Below are 23621 nucleotides of genomic sequence, written 5' to 3' on the forward strand. Positions count from 1 at the left end.
AGAAAAGCTAAATAATTATATTTTAAGATTGTGTAAAAATGTGCAGAAATATTTTCTGGTTTTAAAACCTAAAAACAATGGAAGGGAAAAAACTGAATATTTAGCTAGTACAGATTTAACACAGATTTGCACTACATTGCTCAGATGAAAAAATTCAAAACAAAAGCTGTTACTGTCAGAAGCAGAGCTGTTCCCTGATTTTGCACAGACCCATGCAAAAATAAGTATCTAAGCAGAATGTTAAATAATCTGCATGACAATCCTAGTGGAGGGAGTTTGCTTGGTGGGTATTGGATATGAATAAAAGGTCATAGATTATAAACTACAAAGGTTGGTGCTGTCTTCTTTGAGCATTTGGATAGGTTTTGGCAGAAAGGGCTGCCATTTGCTGCTGACAAGACCCTCCAATAGTATCACATCTGAAATAATGATAACAGGAGGCTGGGCAAAAGGTGGTGTCTGGGATGTGCTACACTTGTATTTCTGAGCAGGTTTACGGAAAAGCGATTTGTTGCCCACCCTCTACCACTTGCACCCTAACCACTAGTACTCAAAGCTCTCTTTGCAGTGTAACATGATAAAAACCATTGTTTTCAATTTTTAATACAATGGCCACTGAATTTTTCACTTCATGAAGGCCTTCCAGACTTCAAAAGATAACTGCTTTGGGGAATATAACTTGTATTGGTTACCTTTCACGTACCATGCACATTTAAATTCTTCTGCTGTGGGGATGAGAAGTAATGGAGGCGCGTGGCTGGACAGTTGTTAAGCATGCTCTGGACAAGGTTGCAAACAGAGGCAAAGTACTAAAACGCACCCAACATTAACTACCCAAAACAATGTATCACTTTCATATACAAACTATTCTACTTACAACAACTTAATATACAACACCTAGTTTTATTTTACTAGTATAAGATGACTAATACTTGAGTTACATCAGAAGTCATTCAAACTATGTCTTACATCATCGTAATTGAAAAATCCTTTACAAAGGACCAATTTTTCTCTCACATTTCTATTTCATATACCTGTACATACAATGGATGTGCACAAGCAGGATATCCTGCCTAAGGCACTGAACATAAAATAAATAAGCAAATGACAAATATCAGTTTATCTTTTTATTTTTTTTTTTCAGAATATTTTAATATCGAAGCCCAAGTTGTTATTTTCAAGGGATAAGGAAGGGGAAAAGGAAAGGGAGAAGAGAGAAGTTATGAAGACAAATTATTTTATTTCACTTCTGGTTTTGTGAATGGTCATTTCTGTAGGCAACAAAAGGTTGTTTTCTTAAAAAAAACCCAAACAAACAAAGAGCACCATTAAAGAAAGCATGATCCCTGAATTCTAAACAAAACACTGCCTGAACCAAAAAAAACGCTAAAATGCTTGTTTCACCCAGTCACATCCGGTGGGGTAACAAAGCAAAGCATAACAGCATTGAACTGTAGCAACCCCGCTGAAACCAACTACACCCCCTTCTGAAGATTCAGAGAACCACTTTCTGAGCTTGTCCTGTGGGAATAATATTTTCTTTGGTAGAGGACTGAAGGAGGGTACTTACTTCACTGAATGCAGATAGAAAAAATATCTATGCACGTTAGGGATCTCCCCAGTAAATCTGTATTTCTCATGCATGTTAGGTACGAGTGGATTTCACATTGCTGTTATACTGCAGGAGTAACACTGCCCTAAAAAGGCATAGAATGGCTAATGTTGAACAGATGTAAACATTCAGAATACTGACAACAAAAAAAAAATACATACACACAAAAAACCCTGTACTGAAAATGTGAATTAAGTTTCCATAAAGCAGGAAAAATATTTTACAGCAGTACAAGAGAATTATGGCAACAAAGTAAAGCACTTTTCTCGTAACATTCATGAACAGTACAAATACAACAAAGTTATCCTACGGACTAAATTATTCTTTAACTATCAAATATAGTACAAAGCGAAATATGTGCTATAAAAGAAGCAGCTCCTTAAATTAGACTAAAAAAACGCTTTTTTTTCTTTTTGTTGGTTTTACAGTGACAAAGCATGATGACAGAAGACAACAGGATTTCATAGATTCAGAAACATTTAGCTACACAGGTCCATGGTAAAGCCACTGAATATTTTGTTGCTTCCCTTTCCCCCCGTGTTCTGCAGAGCCACAGAAGAAGAACCGCTGAGCTGCTGCCAGGAGACTGCAGAAGTCACTCAGTGTTCGGAGCAGGGCCCTTCACGTGTGTCAGCTAAAATGATCCCTTTCGGTGATGTTTCTCAACTCATCTTGAGTGTTTATCCTGGTACTTCACCACACCTTGGAGAAACTGCTCAACCAGAGGCTACAATAACAATTCTGAAATTGTGCGTGTGTTTATAAGGGGAAGGGGGTGCAGCATAAGGTGATTTTACTTCAAAAATTGCATTATAAAGCACCATATGCACCAGTTTAAAAACTGTGCAAGGAATTGCAGGGTCCTGGAAAACCATCTGCATATTCTGTAGCTTACCCTGACAACATGCACCACCCTCAAGAAGAAAGTCTATAGTACAGGGAATATACCTTTTGCTTTATGGCTCAACCTTTATTTTTGTCTTTTAAATGCTATTTCACATACTAGACCTCAGCAGATAAATAAAATGCACACAGGGAGCATCCAGTTCACCATTTCTTAATTTCTTTTTGTTAAACATTATTTCAAAGGGAGTTTCTGCTTGGAAAATTAGTTCAGAACAGAAACACACAAACACACATACTGCAAATGCCCTAACGTTATCTGCATATCTCACAGGTATGCAATTAAAACAATAAAGAGGAAGGAAAGAAAAGAAGAGTCTCCCTCTCACCCAAAAGTGCTGCTCCAGGGGTAGGAGTGGGGGAAGAATTTTGGAGATTTAAAACAAAAAAAGTAAAGGCAAATTATACACGCTGGACATTGGGACACATACACGCAAACACAGAGCAGTGTGTTCTTAAGCAATTCTTTCACCACTTTTCAGTGCATAAACTATTAACACCCCCATGGTGCAAACTGCGGGGTCATTAGAAAATAAAATGACATTGGGCCTGGAACCTGGACAATTAAACAAACAGAAAAAAGAAGTCATTTGAAATTAACTTCTAAATGTGATTATGTTCTTACTGAAGACCAAGGGTCACTCTCCCTGAAGCATTTGTGCGATACCAGAATCCAAGTAAGGTTTTCAGTCGCACTAGGGTTCAGTCAGGCTCCTATATCACCGCAGTTGCATTTGAGTATTTTAATATCCTAAAACTATAATCTGCAACAACATTTCATGACTGTTGCTAACTAATTGGTCAAATTTATTCCTGGTGCAACTCCAGTGACTCAAGAATGAAAGGAGTGGAACTGCACTACAGAAGAGTTTGGTCAGTTGTGTAATACATAACATAGCACCATCCAGTCTAATGCCATTTTAAATAACATTTTATCACGACCTCACACATGCAGGTTGCAATCCTGATACAAAAATAACATGACATGAATGAGTTACCTACCACATTAGTACACTCTTATCCTTCAAACAAAGTAAAACTATTTTGTGGCTGGAATTTATGCCTGTATTATGTCAGTCAATACAAGAAGAATTTCAAGATGCAAGTACAAACAAATATTGACTTATGTGCTGTGGACAGGAAAACCTGAGCTAGAAATAAGGATTCCCAGCAGGCTTATATAAACATAGGCTATTAGAAGTCTAACACTGGTTGCTCTCTTTATTTTAAATAGAAGTATCCTACCTCTACCAAGTATAAATACAACACAATGCAATTCCGATACAAAGGCTCCTCAAATATGAATTTGATATGCATTAACTGACTACATTGATGCTTAATCATGAGTATTTTCCAGTCACTGTTTTGCTAGAAACTGGTGTAACACTGGATGCTGATTTCCATGTGGTTACTTCAAGCTTTTTTTTTGGCTGGCTTATTTTCCTACCAGAAGACCTGAAAGTGCTGAGAAACCATTTCTTAACTCACGTCATATTAAGGAGCACTTTTGTATAGAAAAAAAATAATATTATTGTATCAGCAACAAATTTGTTAGTGTAATTATAAATGGCCTTTGTACCACACAGTGTCAAAAATAATCTTGATATGTTGCTAGTTACAATAAAAGAGAACATCAAGGTGCACCATAGAGCTTCCTATGACAGGAACGTATGTTGTAGATATTCCAACTCACTTTTAAGACAATAAATGGCATTTATCATGTTTATGAAAATGGTCCCACAAGAAAATAAATGTGGTTCCTCCATTCAGTAGAACCTCACTAATACGCACCCATGGCAGGGAGACCAATTACAGCTTATGAATAAGTATGCAAACAAAGGTCATATAAAAAAAAAGTGTAGTGTAAAATGTAGCATACTTTTTATTTACTAAATGTAGTTCCATCATTCACATTAATACCTTTGAATGCAACACTTAAATGCATCATGAAATCCAAGCAGTATTACATCTCACATATTCTTACTACGTTGCTCTCTGAAAACTGTGGAAGGAAAATCAGTTTTCTTGAACAGACTGTAAGGTCTTGGGATTAGTGAGGTTCTACAGCAATGGTAAAAAAAACACATTTCTCTCTGATGCTGACATTTGGGCAGACCCAACCACATACTGGCAGATGGATGACTTGCACTCCATGTTTTGTGTTCTTGAAGTGGGAGTAAAAAAACTCAAGGTATTTTCATCTCCCCAGCAACTGCATGTGCTTTATCCCTTTATAGTATTTTCCTTTTAGGTGAATAGGGGCCCCAAATCATTGTTTTTCTTCTCTGCTGTTAGTGGCTAGCGCATCTGGAATGCAGCTATAGTCCTGAATGTAAATACAGTACAGAATAAATACTGAAGGTTACTTTAAAGATGCAGTATCCCTTTTAAGAATGCCTTTTGCTTCCAAATTTCTAAAAGGTAGGTTAAGGGGTCTGAATTCCTTTGAGAAAACAAAACAAGTCAGTGCTGTAAGTAATTCTAAGAATTACTTTAAATAGTAAAACTTTGAGATGTTATTTAAATAGAGTAACTTACAAAAGAGGGAAAACAACTGATAAAGTAATATTCAACCAATATGCAATTAGACTCTTTTCTTATTCATTCACCATAAGAATGCATCATTTTTAGGCCATGGAAAGGCTAGAACATCCAGAATGTATTACATAAATTTGACCCTATATATAATACATATATTTGGGACTGACAAACCAAGTGGACAGATGAAGAGACAAATACAAATAAAGAATATTTGAGTGGGAAACAGGAACAGAAGACAGCTTTTTAATCCCCAGTAGAGAAGTTACTTTCTCCAAACTCTACTGAAGCCAGTGTGATTCTAGTGTTGGTCCCACTAACCCATCACATACACAAATCCTTCCCAAGGAATCAACAAGAAGAGATGATGAGTAAGATGTGAGTTCCGTAGCCCCTGGCAGGCATGTAAGGAAACTCCTCTAACAATGTAAACTGCTTTTTCTTTTTTCCTCCAAGTGAAGTAGCTATATTTTAGCCCTAGATAGTGAAAGTCAGTTGAAGAAAGCAATCCTATCAGCAGAAAACCTGCAAACAGAACTTAGAAGCTACAATGGCCAATACCCCATACCTTGCCACTATCCCCCTCAGAACAGTCACTATTCAGTGTGTTATTCATTCTGCATAGTTACTCCACTTCTTGCAGTTAGTCTTCCACCGATTTTTAAGCTGCAGCTTGTATCAACTATCAAAAAAGTGGAGAAAAAAACGTGCTGCACTTTGTGCAAATAAATAGAAGCTACAAATGACATGCATTAATGCCTTTTTTTTTCTTTAGCACAGCAAAATAGCTCATTGACACTTCACTAACAAGGATGTCTTTTTTTTCTTAAACAACTACTACAGGTTTCCTCTTCTTCCCAAAAAAATGGCACTCAGGCAGGAATAACTAAATTCTGAAAGCACCATGTTGAAGAAAAAGATATTAAAAATAATAATAAAAACAAATCAATTGACTAATTGCAAACCATTAGTGGCCTAAACTGTTCCAATTTCTGCATTCCTTTGTCCTGCTTTCCCACGCTGATAAGGGATACTGCATCTTTGATTCAGTTCCTACCGTACAACCAGACAAGCTACACACAGTTTGGAAGGCCCTATGCAGTCATCGTGACAGAAGGCTCCACAGCCTTTGCACACAATCATGGCTTTCAGCCTGCAAGAGCATTTCAGTTCCAGTTCATCGGCATTGCTACTGTCAGCAAATTTCTGAACCGGGATCTGTGCGTTCTGGTTAGACAGGCCTGTGGCAGCGTTGGAGCCACTTCCTAAAATCCCAATCGATTTCTCAATTGCAGATGCTGTCCTTTTGAAGCTTGCGCTACCAAAGTGGATTGTTGGGTAATTTCCACAGAGCTGCTGCTGCTGCTGCTGCTGCTGTGGGTGCTGCGTCTGTATTTTCTGAGCAGCAAGTTGGGTAAAAGGCTTCTGTGGCTCAGAAAGTAAATAGGAAGAGAAATCTGCATTCTTTAATGCAAACGCTTTCAACTGTTCTTTCACTTCATTCTGATCATAGGAAGCTTGTTTCATGCCCATTTCGCAGCTGCTGCTTAAACCTTCCTCAAAAGAAATAGGTTCAGATTTTATATTGCTACAGATGCTTGCTGGCTGAGGCCAACTAAGTCTTTTAGTGGTTTCCATAGTAACTGTCGGTTGTTTTTGATCAGAGGGGACTTCTGCATTTGGGTGAGGACGGGGAGGAGGTGGCAGGGGTGGAGGAGGAGGAGGGGGATGAACTAATGTTTTACTCTGCAGAGTTTGAGAGGCACTGGCAATGTCATCACTTTCCTTGATTGGAATATTAGGGGAAAACACACTTCCTAGCCTCAGCTGGTGCGCTGCTGTAGAAATATTCACGTCTCCCAAGCCCTTCTGTTCCAGGTGCCTGCTAAAAGCAAATGAGTTGCAGCCAGGTGGGCCTTTTGAAGTAGTTTGCAACAAAGCTGCCGTGGGAACAGGGCCTCTCGCAGCCATGGACATTTGGTAAAAATGCTGTCTATGTGAGGTACTAGCTTCTGCGTGAAAGCTGCCATTTTTATCAATGTGAAACAGGCTCTGCTGGAAACTGCATGAAGGCAACGGCCTCTTCTGCTGCTTGATCTCTGGGCTGTGAGAAATTCGGCTCTGAATGGCATGTTTGTTCAGCCACTCCTGCTTAAACGGCTGACCATGCCCTAGCTGATTCATGCTGGAACTAATCACACAAGGAGCCACTTTAACATCTGTGTCCATTGACACCTTCCCAGGCTCACATTTAATTTGAGCATGTTCCCCTACAGTCCTGGCCATCCTCTTTTTCGGATGGTTTTCACGCTTTCTGATTTGTAGTGGGGCTATGCTGCCTGCTGCAAAACCTTTACCATCTGGATTAGGAGAGTTGGAAGGATGCTCAACACTATTTCTCTCGGACACTGCTGTTTTACATACTGAGGTAGTTTGCAAAGGCAAGGGAAGCCTGTTAATTTCTAGTTTGGCTCCTGATCTGGGCTGCGGCAGCACTTTCTCTAAAGGCAGATTGCCTTGCAGTAACTGTGTCACTAAAGGATTGTTGGCCTCCACTGACGATAAGCGACAGCTTGAGCTCCCGGCACTGGTAACTCTCTTTAGGGTTTCTGTTGTCAGGGGCAGGGAGTCTTCCATGGAGTCCGCAACGGATGTCTTGGAGGTCTGCGGCGGCTGTGCACTCGTGGATATTTCTGCAGTCTGGGCAGGCATTTCAGATCCTGTAAAATCCTCAGTGTCCATCCTGAAGCACTTGTCAGACTCATTAGTTTCCGATTTAACGGGAACAGCAATGCTTGTCAAAAGACTCCTGGATTGCAGTTCTGACATTTGCGTGTAACTGGAAGGTTCAGTTTTGACATTTTTCAAGCAGTTTTGCTCTGAGTATTCCTTATGCTTACTGGGGTTGAGGTGGCTGACCACTGGCTGGTCTGTACTCATTGCCTCTTCATCATGCCAACAAATTCTATTGTTAGTGTTATACTGATTGGCACAGGCAGCATCCGCTTCATTTTTCAATGCTGAAGGACCTCTTAATTGCTCAGGAAAACCTTGGCTGGGAGTAACCACCTCAATTAATTTATCTTGAGGAGAAAGAGGCACTTCTCGAAGACTTGAACAACCTGCTTGCAAGTTTTTGCTGTCTTGCTTTGCTGTAATGGTGATAAAGCTGGAGCTGTGCTCAAGGCTTTCATTAGACAGCACTTCAGGCCTGCTTATGACAGACACCTGAGGACAGGCTATACTTTGTAAGGCAGCTTCTGTCCTTACAGGTCTGCTCTGCAGGTCAATGCTGTTCTCTGCATTTTCAACAGAAGAAGAAAGTGACAGACTGGAATTCAGAGTTGTAGTGTGGTCGACAATGACTTTGCAAGGTATAGACCTGTTCATGGCAGTTTGTGTAAAGGTCACTGGCTGAGATTTACCAGGGAGATCCATTCGGTTTCGTGCTCCAGAGCTTTTTTCTAAGAGATCAGCATTTAATTTAATAGCATTATCATAAGAGTTTATTGTCACCATGTTACCAGTAAACATTGACATGGGTGGCCTTGCAACAGGATCGGCTACTGCAAGGGCCTCACTGCAACTTAAAGCTGACCTAACAGTAGCGTGAATGGAGACAGTGCTTTGCTCATTACACCCAGTTATGGCTATCTTATCAGAAGAAAATCTGTTGGTAGTCCCCACTGGGGGAATCAGTACAGAACTACCAGGGAGATGATTTGGCAAGTTATTTGCAATAGATGAAGCTGGCACAGTGGCATAATGAGTGGAGACTGTGTTATTCACATTGCTACTCGGTATCGGCAACCGTTTGTCATCAATGGCATTTGATAAGACTGTATTGTCTATGGAGACTGGTACATTACTGTTATCAATACATTTTGGTCCAATGGTTATGCATGGAGTATCAGCCCCTTGGATGGTTTTCAGCATATTTATATTACAAGCTGAAACTGCTGTGTTTGCGCTGTCAACAGACATTAAAACAGAGGATTTATCAACAGAACTTGCAAAAGAAAGTTCTTTAATTGCTCCAGACATAGCAGTGCTGCAAACACACACAGAGACTGAACTTTTATTATAAAGCACTGGCACACTGTTACTTTCAGTAGAGGTAGATGAAATAATTTTCTCACACAATTGTGGCATAGGTATATTTTCATCAGAACTGTGCACAGGTATCTCAGTAGCAGTTTCTGGTAATGTAGCTGTGCTAAGTGACGGCTGCAATAAAGTGGTCGTCTCACGGTGATGAGCAGACTTGTTGCTAGGGGACCTGCAGTTAGGATTAACTATAATGACACCAGTAGAACCCTCAATTTTTGTGTCAGTAGACGTTGGTATCTCCAGAGATGAGGTACTTTCCTTTGAGCTGAACTGCGACTTTGATTCTTTATTGGTCTGGAGTAAATGAGCTCTGGCTTGATGCTTTGCAAATAGCTTGGCCTTTGTTTGCTCCTTGATGTGTGCCAGAGTTCTTGTCTTCCCACCTTCGCATGGGGTCCCCATTGCTCCAGAGACTATGCTCGCAGCTGCTGCCACGGCTGCTGCAGCTGCAGCTTCTCTTTGGGCTCTTGCTTGCTGAGCTCTTGCTTTGATATCTGCAAGAGTTCTAGCACCAGTGTTTCTCCCGCTGCTGACCGATGTACTTGGGGAAACTCGAGGTTCTGGTTTAGAAACAGGCTGGCTCTTGATGATAAAAGGTGGTCCAATTTTTGAAAGCTGAATCTAAAGGAAGAAAAAACCCAATAATTTTTGTGAGAACATGGACTTGCTAAAACTGCTGTTTCTTAAAGGGTCAGAGGAATGCAATGAAGGGAATTACTGTTCAGTGCAGCTGACCAGAAAAATGCTAAGATTTAATCATATTTACACTTCAGTATTTTATCTTCCAATATCATGAGTAACTGGCATCTGTATTAGCCTACTTACATTGATCCTACTCACAGGAATACAGATTGAAGTGAATGACAAGATGACGCTTATCTGATACAATTTGTCAGACCTGTTTTATACGCAGTGTATCTAACTGAGAAGATCAACAAGCCTAGTGCAGTGACACTGGAAAAAAGCCTACGAGTAAGCACTTGATGCAAATGTGTGGGAAAAATAACGACCATGTAGTGCTTTCCCTCCTTGGTCTCCAAAGATTAAGACATTAGGAACTGCCTGCCTTTCTCTCGCATACCAGACAACAAATCTTGTCTTTAGATAAGATGAAGTAGTGTCTCCACTGAGCTTGTTTTTCATGTTGCACCACAGAGCACTTTAGAGTAGTGGTATAAAAGAAGTGAATCACCAAAGGATACACCTTTCCCTTCCTCACTCGCAATTTTAAGAGACTTACTTTAGTCCATCCCTGGGATACCTCCTATACTACTGCATATCAAAAATGAAATCCTCAAACCTACAGGTATTAAAAATGCAAATATTAAAGTATTAAATACCTAAAACTTTAAGCAAAATAATAACCTTTAAAATCACTGGCATTTTTAGTATGTTTACAGTTAGTCATATCTGTTTTCAGGATTAGAGGTTAAAGTCCTGGGACCACTTTATAACTTAAACACTCTTTCAGAATACCCAAAGGTTGCCAAAAAAAAATATAAAAAATGTATTTCCTAAAAGGAACATATGTTTACTGGCTGGGCACAGTAAGAGGACTTGGTGGTCAACACTGTGACTTCTCTTCTGAAAAGAACTAGGAAAAGACCTAGGTAATATCTGTAGAGAAAGTAGTCATAAGATATGATGGGAAGTGACAGTTGTATATCAGAATGACTTAGGAGACCTGGGGTTCCTTTTCCTCTTTTTATTACCAAGGATAGGGTATTTTTTTTTGCGAGATGACCCAAAAGCCAAATGTTTGTTACACAAAAAGCCATACTAGAATTGATTGTACAAAATTATTTTTCAAAATGCTTGCCAATCTTGCAGTATTCTCATTCACTGGCTGGAGGCTTCAGGAAGATTCAGCTCTTAAGACTGTGCAAGACTAACAGCATCTGATTTCCCATGAGAGACCAGTGGAAATCAATATTAAAATAGCATTGTAATATATAACCATTTATATAACCATATATAACCTTATAACTCTATGCTGGTCTGGAGGGCTGGATGACTTCACTTTTTCTAGCAGTTAAATTTTTGGTTTATAAATAGTCATGCCTAATACTGTGAGTCTTTAACATTTACGTGAACATCAAGTAACACAAACTCACAATCACTTCAAAACATTTTGCTTTCTGTTTCAGTAACATCTTTTTTTTCGGTTTCTGCTTTGCATGAACAGAACTGCTAAAGCTTTAAGTGCTTGATTATTTTTATTATTATAGTCATGACCTTTTTTATTCCCTAGTGATCTAGTTTCCTTTGTGCTTAGAGAGTGATTAGAATTTATTAGGCTAGTCAGAGACCTTCCAAATATGAAAGAATATCACTAAACTCAGAATGGACTAACTTACAATTGCATCACTGCTCGTAAAAATAAATTAGTTGAGATATGCTTCTGCACTAGTGATTAAAACAGTTAGCCTATTTGCCCTTCCAGCCATATTAATGATGTTCAGGGACTGCAGCAGTTAAAAATAAATGCAGAAAAGGGCATTTCTGAATAATCAGGAAGTAATATTGCAAAGTCAATAGCCTAAGTTCAGCAAATTGGATCTAAACCTTGGCTGATGTCATCATGTACAAAATTAAAAGGGCCAAAATGCTGAGCCTATATATAACTAAATCTATAGATTTTTCTGTTAGGAAAAAATAAAAAAGCTTTCAACTGGAATCCACTTTCTTACACAGCAGAATGATGCACATAAAAATGTTTGCTCAGTTGGCGTGTGTTTTTTACCTTTTGCTTTGCCATTAACAAAGATATGTATACATATATCAACTAGACACTTCCCCCTGATAGCCAGGTCTACAGTGAAATCTTCTACTTCAGTCTACCCCAAACCCTGGGCTTGCCAAGGGATCTCCAACTATTCTGACTATAGGTTCTCTTGGTGGATGAAGGCACTGGTGTTTTTCTTGGTATTGGTTATGGTAACATTTATTATTCATGCTTGCTGGAGAAGTCATATGCAGGAGTACAAGTGGATAATATAGTTGGGCAATAAAAAACCCAAGTAGCACTGTGTAAAAGATGGGGAAGCTCTTGAATTAGGTTGAGCCATAGGTCCTGGAAAACTTTCCCTCACGCAAAAGCAGTTCTGCAGCAAAGACCATGATGAAACAACTATAGGTATATTTATATCAAAAGTAATTTGGCTCGGTAGGAATGTAATAGTAAAGTGAAACCATCAAAACTAACACCCCTCATACCTCCACAAAAAATATACCGTGCACTGTGTCTGCATGCTGTCAGTAGGAGGGAGATAATAAACCTTTAGTTTCTAAGCCAGCCTGTTTATTCATTACTTTACCTTAAGGGGTGGAACTCGGGGTTCTTCCCTGGGTGGCTGTTCTTTCTCAGATGGACTCGTTGATGAAGCACTTCGGTTAGGCTGATCATCATCTATTCTAGCTCTCTTCTCTTTGCAGATTCCAAAACTGTGCTGTTCTGCTGTTTTCCTCTTTGGGATTTCTGGGTCTCTACTTTCATTCCTCACTTCAGGTGATTTTGTGGGTTCTAATGACTTGGAAGAATGTGAATTCTCCAGACGGCTTTGGGTGCTGCCTGTTAGCTTGTGAGATTTACTTCTGCATGCTTCAGAGAATGTAGCTTTCTCTAGAGATGAGGTATATAGTTTATCATGTGGCTTTGATGGAAGCAATTCAATATTTTTGCCAACTGATACTTCGACAGCTACCTCTGATGGCAAGAGTGTACCCTTCTTGTCACCTCTTTGTTGAACACTGTGATTTTTATTTTTCATCACCTCTGGAGGAGAGTGTTCCGGGATGGGTGCAATGTAGGATTTATCCATTTCAGAATGTGACTTACATGGCTGATCACTGAGGGTTTTGTTTTGGGGCTCTTCCAATACTGAAGTATCAGGTATAATTGTTAGTGTACCAACTTTCATATTTTCAGGGACATTCTGAAGTTGCTTTGGCTGAAGAACAAGATTTTCTTCTTGAAGCACCTTAGGAATGGCAGAGCTTTCTTCTTTCACAGTGGGAAGGGAGTCTTCTGACAAACATGGTGATTTCCTTTGTTGCAGAATAAGTCTTTCATTGTTTGGGGAATTGGAAACTGGAGATGTCTCTGATGGAAGAGGCAAACTGTTTGCCATGGATGTTTCTGAAGTTAGAAGAACAGAAGATACTGAAGATGTCTCTGACATTAAAGGCAAATCGGACATAGGAGATGTTTCTGATGTTAAAGGTAAATTAGAAGCTGGTGATGCCTCTGATGTTAAAGGTAGATTTGACATCAGAGATGCTTCTGAGGTTACAGGTGAGGTGGACATTGGAGAGATTTCTGACATTAGAGGTGTGGGCAAGTTTTCATCACTGGCCTTTTGCTGAATATCACCTTCAATGTTTTCAGTACTGGACACTTCGGATGAGCAAGCTGTTTCAAGAGATGCTGGAGTACAGGGTTCCTCTGAAGTTGACTGAGTGTCTCCTCCAGGAGAAGCAATACAAACACAGGGTCCTTCCGGACTTCCAGAGGAAAAGGAAGTTTCAGAAATACAGGCATTCTCAGATGACTGCTCCTCAGGGTCACTTTGAAGCTCCATATCTACTGCAATGCCTCCACCAGTGAACAAGGACCCTTCCACAGCAGTATTTTGCATTTCTGGTGCAATTAGCTCTTTTGCAGACTCAGAGTCCTTCTCTGCTGTATCACTGACAGAGTTTGTGGATGAAGCTGATCGTGCTGGTGATACGCAATCCTCCAGCTGATCTATCACAACAGACATCTCTTCCTGAGGACATTCTGACTTCAACTCCACTTTAATTTCAATGTGAGATACAGTATCAGTTACCTCATTCATTGTGACACAGGACTCAGTGCTGTCTGTAAGTTGTACTGCTTCTGTTTCTTCACTTGTGCCAGCTGGGCTAACTGACTCTTCAGAAAATTCATGTTCTGTTTTGTGGTTCTCCTCTTGGCATTCACAAATACTTGTCTCAACCTCTTCAGCAATCTCCTCCTGAATGATTGATTCTTCAGGTATCAGTATATCCTCTGAGTCTGCCGTTAGATCCTTGGCAGGAACCTGTTCCATACCAGGAAGAGATGGACTATAATCTCTCTCTGATAAGGGTGGAATTTCAGCACCTTTCTCTTCTTGGTCCTCAGAGGTTCCTTGCTTAGAAGGACCAGGTGTGCCAGAAGATCCACACAGAGAACTGCTTTCATCTTCGTCATTGTTTTGCACCGCAGTGAGTTTCACGGATTCCCCTCGTGACAACCCCAGTCTAAAACACACAAATAAAAAGGTCTTTTTCAACACAGACATGATAAAGGAACAGGATCGTCTTTCTTGCCAACATATTTTATTTTAAAAAGACATTTTACAGTTGAAAGTAATTAAGTGGTGTCTGACTGATTTCTACATGATTTTATATATTTTGGAAACCTGATTACACAGATTTTCTTACCAGTTTTAAGAAAAACTTAAGTGTTTTAAAAATAAGTAATCTGTTATTCATTATTTATGTATTTGGCACTTCAATGAAACAAAAAAAATAAGGCACACAGATTCACCGCTACTCACTCATACTATGTTTAATTTTTTTTTTTGCAAATGCCAGCACAACACTGTAGTACTACTACAGCATGCATTGCAGGGGAAATGCACAACTCTATCTTCATCAGTAACAGTTCTAAAGGAAATCTATTTTTTTCCTCTTACATCTGAATTAAGGGTCAACTCAGCCAGCACTATGGCTTGAATGCTGCATCTGAAATTAGTAAGGGAAAGCATGCATTTTGGTTTTGTAATTTGACAGTAATTAAATTTTTTTTATGAAAATCAAAATAACTCCAGCTTTATTTTACAAGTCAAGAGTAAACTATAAACATCTTGGATAACAGCTTGTGTGGTTTTGCTCCTTTCTGTCAGCAAACTAAATGCTTTATTAAGATAAAAACTATTTCTAAATAAACATATTGATGCAGATACTATTAATTTGATTTCATTATAATTTAGAAGTTTAACAGTCTTAAGAAGCTAAAAAGACGCATATTTATAATCTATGAATTCATTCTCAGAGATGAAGAGTAAAGGAACAGTTTCTATGTATACTTCTCTTCTAAAGATCTTTTTACCTTTGGTCCTGAAGATATTGCTTAAAAAAAAAAGTTTAATTACTTCAGTAGAATTAAAAAAAAAACCCAACAAACAACAAACCAAAACAAACCAAATACCAAGGGCTGAAAAAAAATGGCTATTAAAAAAAAGTATGCACTCTGACACCCTCATTTTTTTCTAAGGACTGTGGAATTAGAGGAGTTCAGCAACTTTAGTAAGATTTTCCTAACTTTGTGCATCAGCAGTTTCATAACACATTCGCACAAAAGCTTGGTTGGAGACCTTAAAAAGAATTTTCATGGTCTTAAGGATTTTCAAATCTAATTAACAGAATTTTGATCTCTGTTCTTATTTTAATCAGAAAAGAAAGAATAATACAGAAATAAATGAGCATAAAAGATATACAGATATAATAGAAGCAAGATAACTTGTCAATGTACAATCAGAGGATAAAAGACCACAAAGCCCATGTTTATGGAAAAACAGAATAAACTTGTAACAAATACAAACCTGTGGTTGTGCATTTAAAAAATACTGAATAGATGCATTACAGACATAGTTATAAGTGAAATACCTAGACTGGAATTTGTACCCCAAAAAGCACTCTTAGGGTAACTATTAGTATTACCTACTACTACTCAACTATTAGTATTACCTACTACTACTCACCTAACATGCATGAATCTCCCTACCCTGTGACATCAATATGATGAGGAAAGATCCTCTAGAGAGCAATTCAGGAAAGCAAATTTACATCTCCTACATTGACTGTATTTCAGAAGCTGTGTCTTCTATATAGACTATAGGTTCCTTATACAGTGGAAGTTTAGGTTATAGCTTTAGGTGAGTGAAATCTAATTTACCTAGGTGTAGGTGAGTAACTTACTTCCTCTATAATTCCTTGTGTAAACAAGCAAAAGTTATCTCAAGAAAATGAGGAGGGAGAAGAAAAGAAATCCACTGCATTACTCAAAACTGAATCAGTGGTTTATTTTCTCTAGGTGGCTTACATCACAAAAAGATATTGCCTGATAGTTATCTTTTGGAATGAAAATCAGCAAAGAAATGAAGGATGAGATAACGGGTAAAGCTGAATGCAACTGTCACACGGACACTGCACAAATATGCACATTCCAGTAACATCCTGAAGAGGAATAAGTATAAGAAAAATACGATTATGTAGATTAAGGCCAGAAGAACATGTACTGAATCTCAATTGTTTTTTACAATATTGGAAATACTACCATTTTAAAGAAGACACTGCAGTGAAGAGAAAGGCTTTCAAAGAAGACGCAAGATCAGCATGCTTAAGGCAATCCCAGATTGCAAGATGAACAGCTGATCTGTCTTCTTCCATAGACAAAAAGACACTCAAAGTTCACAAAATAGCACAAAAATAGGACAGCAGTAGAGAGCCACCAGTGAAAGTGCTAAGGAAAGGATTCAGTTGGTAAAGTAAGGGCAGTCAGTCATCAAACCAAAAAACCCCAAATAGCTACTCAATGACAAATGGATGCTGATATCCTGAAAATGAAGACCTTGGGCCCACTGTAGGAGAGGAATTGGTTCGAGACCATCTTAAAAATCTGAATGCGCACAAGTCCATGGGACCTGATGAAATCCATCCGTGGGTCCAGAAGGAGCTGGCAAATGAAGTTGCTAAGCCACTGGCCATCATATTCGAAAAATCATGGCAGTCAGGTGAAGTTCCCGACAACTGGAAAAATGGAAATATAACCCCCATTTTCAAGAAGGGGAAAATGGATGACCTGGGGAATTACACACCAGTCAGTCTCACCTCTGTGCCTGACAAAATCTTGGAGCAGATGCTCCTGAAAGGCATGCTAAGGCACATGAAAAACAACAAGGTGCTTGGTGACAGACAGCATGGCTTCACTATGGGCAAATCCTGCCTGACCTATTTGGTGGCCTTCTATGATGGGGCTACAGAACTGGTGGACAGCAGTAGAGCAGTTGATGTCATCTACCTGGACTTGTGCAAAGCATTTGACACTGTTCCACACGAGATTCTTGTCTCTAAATTGGAGAGACATCAATCTGATGAATGGACCACTTGGTGGATAAAGTACTGGCTGGATGGCCGCACACATAGAGTTGTGGTCAGTGGCTCAATGTTCAGCTGGAGAGCAGTAATGAGTGGTGTCCCTCAGGGACCGGTCTTGTTTAACATCTTTGTCGCTGACATGGACAGTGGGATTGAGTGCGCCCTCAGCAAGTTTGCTGATGACACCAGGCTGTGTGGTTCGGTTGATACGCTGGAGGGAAGGAATGCCATCCAGAGGGACCTCAACACGCTTGTGAGGTGGGCTGATGCAACCTCATGAAGTTTAAGCATGCCAAGTGCAAGGTCCTACACCTGGGTCGGAGCAATCCCAGACACAGCTACAGGCTGGGCAGAGAAGAGATTCAGGGCAGCCCTGCAGAGAAGGACTTGGGGGTGATGGTCGATGAGAAAATGAACATGAGCTAGCTTCAGTGTGCGCTTGCAGCCCAGAAAGCCAACCGCATCCTGGGCCGCTTCAAAAGCAGTGTGACCAGCAGGTCGAAGGAGGTGATCCTGCCCCTCTACTCTGCTCTTGTGAGACCTCACTTGGAGTACTGTGTGCAGTTCTGGTGCCCTCAACATAAAAAGGACATGGAACTGTTGGAATAAGTCCACAGGAGGACCACAAGGATGATCAGGGGACTGGAGCACCTCCCATATGAAGATAGTATGAGAAGGTTGGGGCTGTTCAGCCTGGAGAAGAGAAGGCTGCATGGAGACCTCATAGCAGCCTTCCAGTATCTGAAGGGGGCCTATAGGGATGCTGGGAAGGGACCCTTCATTAGGGACTGTAGTGATAGGACAAGGGGTAATGGGTTAAAACTTAAACAGGGGAAGTTTAGATTGGATATAAGGAGGAAATTCTTTCTTGTGAGGGTGGTGAGGCACTGGAATGAGTTGCCCAGGGTTGTTGTGAAGGCTCCATCCCTGGCAGTGTTCAAGGCCAGGCTGGACAAAGCCTTGGGTGGCATGGCTTAGTGTGAGGTGTCCCTGCCCATGGGACTTGATGATCTTAAGGTCCTATCCAACCCTAACTATTCTATGATTCTATGCTATCTAGTGCTATGAAAAGTAATACCAGAAAAAATAATAATAATTTAAAAAAAGAAAAAAAGAAAAAAAAAAGAAGGATTAAATCAGCAACAAAATTTAGAGGAGGTCTATCCGAAAATGAAGCTTTGATTTTGTGAGCTGGCAGTACTGTTTTGACATTTAACTCTCTCAAGACTGGGGAAAGAAATTATATATTGAGACAATAGACTATAACACTTGCCATCCTGGGGCAACAAGCCAGAAGAATGTGGATTTCTGGCAATTTGCATTCGCTGATCCTAGATAATGACAGCAGAATGAAGTTTTTGTTATTTAAAGGAAGTCAGAAAGAGGAAAACTAAACGACCATAAGGAAATGGAAAGAGAACATAAATGGATTGAAGTAAACTACAGCTGACAGTCCCATGGTAAACAGCCTGGGTACAGATAAGAGCAAACACAAGAAACATAATGTACAGAGCCAGCATGGAAGAAGCACTCTAAAGTCTTTGAATGCCATGAACTGAGGAGTGTGTAAAAATGTTTACAAAGATTCTGCATCTATTAATGGTCCTTCTCTAAATATAAGGTGAAACTTGAATTTACATATGGAATATTAAAAGATCAAATTAGCTAAAGTCAGAGCAAAAATACCACACTGACTATAAAGTAAGCAGTTCTGACTGCAGGAAAGAGCCGTTTTGTAGGCATGGCATATGAGAAATAGCTTGGGAAGCTTTCAAAATCTGCAACTTCAGTCAATCTACATAGCTGAAAAGAGACAAAGTTTAAGCGAACATAAAAACCAAAGTGAAAAAAGGTGAGAGAACTCAAACAAAGTGGAAACTATAGCAAAAGCTAACATTCAGTCAGTACATGAGAAAAAATACTTAAATCTGCCCACAGCAAAATAGAAGGATCTGACCACATGACAGCCAGGAAGAAGAATGCAAGGGAAACAACACAAGCTGGGGAAAGGGCAGGGCAGCCCAGATTCAATACTGTGGTCAAAATGGAAATTATGTGCAATATGACATTTTGCATAACAATGCTGATGTCAGGAACCTATCAACCCAAATGACATGTATCACTGCAGACTGAATAATTATCTGCCAACCATTATAGTGCCCAGCACTCAGCTAGCACGGCAGGACTGCTGGCTTGGTAAAATTATGAGTATCATTCTCTGTGCATGTGACAGCAATTTGTGACTGAGGAAGAGGCTTCAGCTAGAGTGAGGTACTCATGCTTTTCTGGTACTTATCCTTCTTTTGACATGCATAGTGAAAAGTCACTATATTCCTTGTTTAAAAACCTAATTAATATTTTTTGATACTAAAGGGATCAACACCTAGACTACACACATTGAGGTCTCAAAGCTGTTAAGTAAGGAATTAAGCACTTGACTATAAGAAAGTCTGTCCATTTGCTGCCTTGTTTTCAATACATTTCCCAGTGGTCCAAGGCAGTAGACTGTGAGAAGTAGCATTGCTACTACAGAAACACTTGAGCTAATGTCTTTATTTTTAAGTTAAGCACTTATATGAAGAGTTCCCTGTGACCTGTATTTCCTAACTAAAAAATATTTATGAACAAAACTAAGACATCTTGTGATGATGGTTCCCATGGCACAGTTTTGTCTCCTAAATATTATGCATAAATTCCATTAAAACATAACAGAAAATAATAAAAAAAATTAGTAACTTTTAAAGAATTAGCTTAAAATTTGTAATAATTAATACTTTAAATACTTAATATTTAAAAAAAGAGAGATGTAATTCTAGGTACTGATGGATTAACCTTTTAAAGCAATTTTATAAGGAAGATTCTTGAATTTAAGCCAAGATGTGAATATACTTAAATTCTGATTTTAAGAAAACTGTGAATATAAGAACTGAATCTTCAGTTGCTGCAGAATGCTATCTTTGTATCATCGTCAACAAAATTGTGCTGACTTACCCCAGTTATGCTCCTGCAGTGATACTACCCCGTTAATTTTAGTCAGTTAAGGGTATTTATTTATTCTTTGCATTGCACTTCTAAAATTAGACTGGTCATTGTCACTTTCATTTTTCCCTAGCCGATGTTTCTCCTATGTCATGTATTCCACTCCAGCAAAGGGAGTCAGCCAAACAATAAAACAATAAAAAAATTCTATTTGATTTTGGAAACTTTGCAAGTAGCTTAGAATAAAACAAATAAAAACACACCACAGAAATATCTCCACTGGTCTTCTAGCCTGTAGTCTCTGTATTTATATTTTGCAGGAGGGGACAATTGCCCTAATGCTCTCTTTTAAAAGCTAATTAAAATACTCACATGCTTTGGCCTCATGTCTTAAGCTCTCCTTGGAATGAATTTTTATGGATGAGTTATGAACCTTTAAAAATGCAATTGCAATGCAAGTGCAGACACACAGCTGTAATTCTATCCACAACTTCATATACTGGGCAATGACTGCCTTTGATAACTGCTTTATTAAGTTTTACAGCATATGACTGTGCTATGTGAAGCAGAGAATTACATTTTCATTTCCTCCTAAAGGAAAATAATAAAAAAGTGCTTTTATTTGCTACAATACTTACTTTTCACCATAAAACCTTTCAAAGAATTTTTCTTTCCAAGGTTCTGTTTTCTTTTCCTTTTCAATCTCTTGCCTGATGCGCAGCTGCATTTCTGGTGTAAATTCACCTAAAAAACAAATACTAACATATTGAATAAAAGCTGTCAAGGATTAGCTTAATATGGGCAATTACAAATTACAGATAGAAAGATGACACACAGTGATTTCTGCTATAGTCATCCAACAAATAAAAATAATGAAAACCAAAAGTGAGCATGACATAGATTTAATTTGCTTGTCATGGTTTAAGCTGAAACTGAAAAGTCCTTGATTGAAGTAAGCATTACTTAGCAACAACTAAAAGCACTGGTGTGTTGTCAGCATTGTTCTCAGACTAAAGCCAAAACACAGCACTGAATCAGCTACTAATAAGGAGAAATAAAATTGTTGCAGCTGAACCCAGGACATTACTATATGATATCATTATTTTAGAAGTATATTGGTAGGATTTAGTTGCATGCATTTATGTTTCCAAGGCTGGCAGTGATGAAAAAGCTTTGTTTCTTTTTAAACTGTCAGAATAAGCTGCCACAGCAAGCTGTAAAAGCATACACTGAGTTAAAAATGGAATCAGCAATTTTGCTGAATTACTGGTGTAGTAATTTCTATTCGAGGAGTATTTCTCAAATGTAGAAACAAGGATGTCATTCATAAAAACAATTAACCTTTCGCAAATATGAGAACAAGTAGACAGTTACCTTCTGCCAATCGCTGTTTCCACCCTTGTGCTGCATATGCGAAGAATTCATTATTTAGAGCGGAACTACTGAGGCGCAGAACACCATCACTTCCCATCTAGAAAATAAGCCGATGGAAGCAGAAGATAGTGTCAGAAATAGTGCCAGCTAAGATTACATAAAAAATGAGAGTTCCAACTACAGGAAATGGGGAGGGTTAGGGAGTGGGAGTAACAAAGAAATGTCCTACTGCTACTAAACCAGGATTTTCATTAAAGTTGTTACTGCAAATGCAAGCAGGCTAATCCAGCAGCAGTATGTTCTCTTTAGTCATCAGTATCACCGAAGTTTTACAATCAGTTTACAGCTGATTGATGTGTTTTAATCACAGCCGTCTGTCTTGAGCCTATGTCTAGAGCTGTTGTACACAATCAAAAATCATTATTGTACTTGTGCATCTGCCTGGAATATGGTACAAAATAAATTAATTAGATGTAATAAAGACAGCAACTTTACTCTTTCTAAACAAACATAATGCTCATGTCAGCTAATATGCCGTACTGGCTGAAGAGTGGATAACAGGTAACGTTAACAAAATAACTGATGTAAATTCAGCATTAAAACTAAAACCAGCTATACACATAATTTTATAGACATCAACAGTAAAAACTGTGGAAGAACATCATAATTATTTTTACCTTCTACATCTGTCAGACATTCAATGCTAAAGCACCATTAAGAGTCTTAATCACAGTGTTTTCTACAATAACTTTTAAAGCAATCCAACTGTTGAGCTTTCTTTTACCATAATATTTAAGGATTATTTTCAGGTTGCGATGATATGCCTGACTACTGAAAGAATCCCAGTAAATGTAAAATGTAATTATATAAAACAAATTAGCAGTGTGTACCGCCTCTGGCATGATAAATAAACAGACAATAAAAACAAACTAAAAAATAGAGAAAGAGAGGAAGCAGGAGAGGAGGTAACATTACTAGAACAAACACTCTCATTATTTTACATCCTTTAAGGTAACTAAGAGATAAATATTTGACAACACCATTTGTGATCTAGCATAAAACCCAGCACATTTTCCAGCATATTAACACGTTTCAACTGCATAATATCCCCTGATCCTCAGTGCTTGTTTCTAACAGGAACCAGAAAGAAGCAGACATGTTAGTAATATTAAATGATATTTAGCTGTATCTCCCTTGCTGAGCTCTATAATTTACTGACAATACTGGCCCTGCTTTCAGAACAGTCTTTGCTAATTTGCTCACTGCCCAGCTGACATCTTGTCCCACAGTCATCTCATAGGAGTAAACCAGAAAGATGTGAAGTAGTAAAAAAAGAAATAGAGAGATAAGCATGGACTCTGAAAAACGAGCAATGCTAAAGGCATTCTATTACAGCAAGAGACCACTATGTGCATGGTACCAGGGCCCTTCAGCAGGATATGAACCTACATACTGCTGCTTGTGATTTCCTGTTATATGGCATTTTTTTGCCAACAAACCCTACAATTTGCATTGGAGTAGGGTGGATATATAATTCTAAACTCTTTCTGACATGCATTGTGGAACACATGCATACTAATTACAGTTAGGTTATGACTAATGCTGAAACTGGGAAAAGCTGCAAAGAGACAGTGAAAGGTGAAGCAGAAGCAGCAAGAAAATAAAATCAGCAAGACAAGACAAAGGCCATAAAGAAAATGTACTTATTGCATAAATCAAATTGGTATGACCCATTAGCTTCTTTCTGCACAAAATTTTCCAGAAATATTTAAATTCCAGAATTAATATATTAAAAGCAATATTCTTAGAGACCAGTGCCTCTTGTTTCTGAATACACAAACCAGTATACTGTTGAAGACGGCACTTACACAGTTTCCTAAAAAGGTAAGAAAAGAAGTTACAACGAAAAGAGTCATAAGTTACTAAATAAGCAATTCTT

At 38.7% G+C, this 23621-nt stretch overlaps 1 protein-coding gene across 5 annotated transcripts in view; it reads right to left on the bottom strand.

The window, feature by feature from the left end:
- Positions 1 to 883: 883 nt before the first annotated feature.
- The window catches only part of ASXL3 (ASXL transcriptional regulator 3), a 130693-nt gene continuing 107955 nt past the window's right edge, over positions 884 to 23621 (bottom strand). For 4 of the 5 annotated variants that reach the window (XM_061354890.1, XM_061354891.1, XM_061354892.1 and 1 more), the window contains 4 exons: positions 21683 to 21779; positions 20947 to 21052; positions 12481 to 14428; positions 884 to 9784 (listed from right to left, as the gene is read on the bottom strand). In XM_061354890.1, the coding sequence (XP_061210874.1) occupies positions 6107 to 9784; positions 12481 to 14428; positions 20947 to 21052; positions 21683 to 21779 (5829 nt within the window). In that variant the 3' untranslated portion in view covers positions 884 to 6106. Of the gene's footprint in view, positions 9785 to 12480; positions 14429 to 20946; positions 21067 to 21682; positions 21782 to 23621 lie in introns of those variants that run through there. The other variant, XM_061354894.1, reaches the window with a different exon arrangement.

This window comes from Neopsephotus bourkii, unplaced genomic scaffold, assembly GCF_033783945.1.
Source record: "Neopsephotus bourkii isolate Nb327-2 ecotype Australia unplaced genomic scaffold, CSIRO-AGI_Nbou_v1 NB_753, whole genome shotgun sequence".
NCBI classification, from domain to species: domain Eukaryota; kingdom Metazoa; phylum Chordata; class Aves; order Psittaciformes; family Psittacidae; genus Neopsephotus; species Neopsephotus bourkii.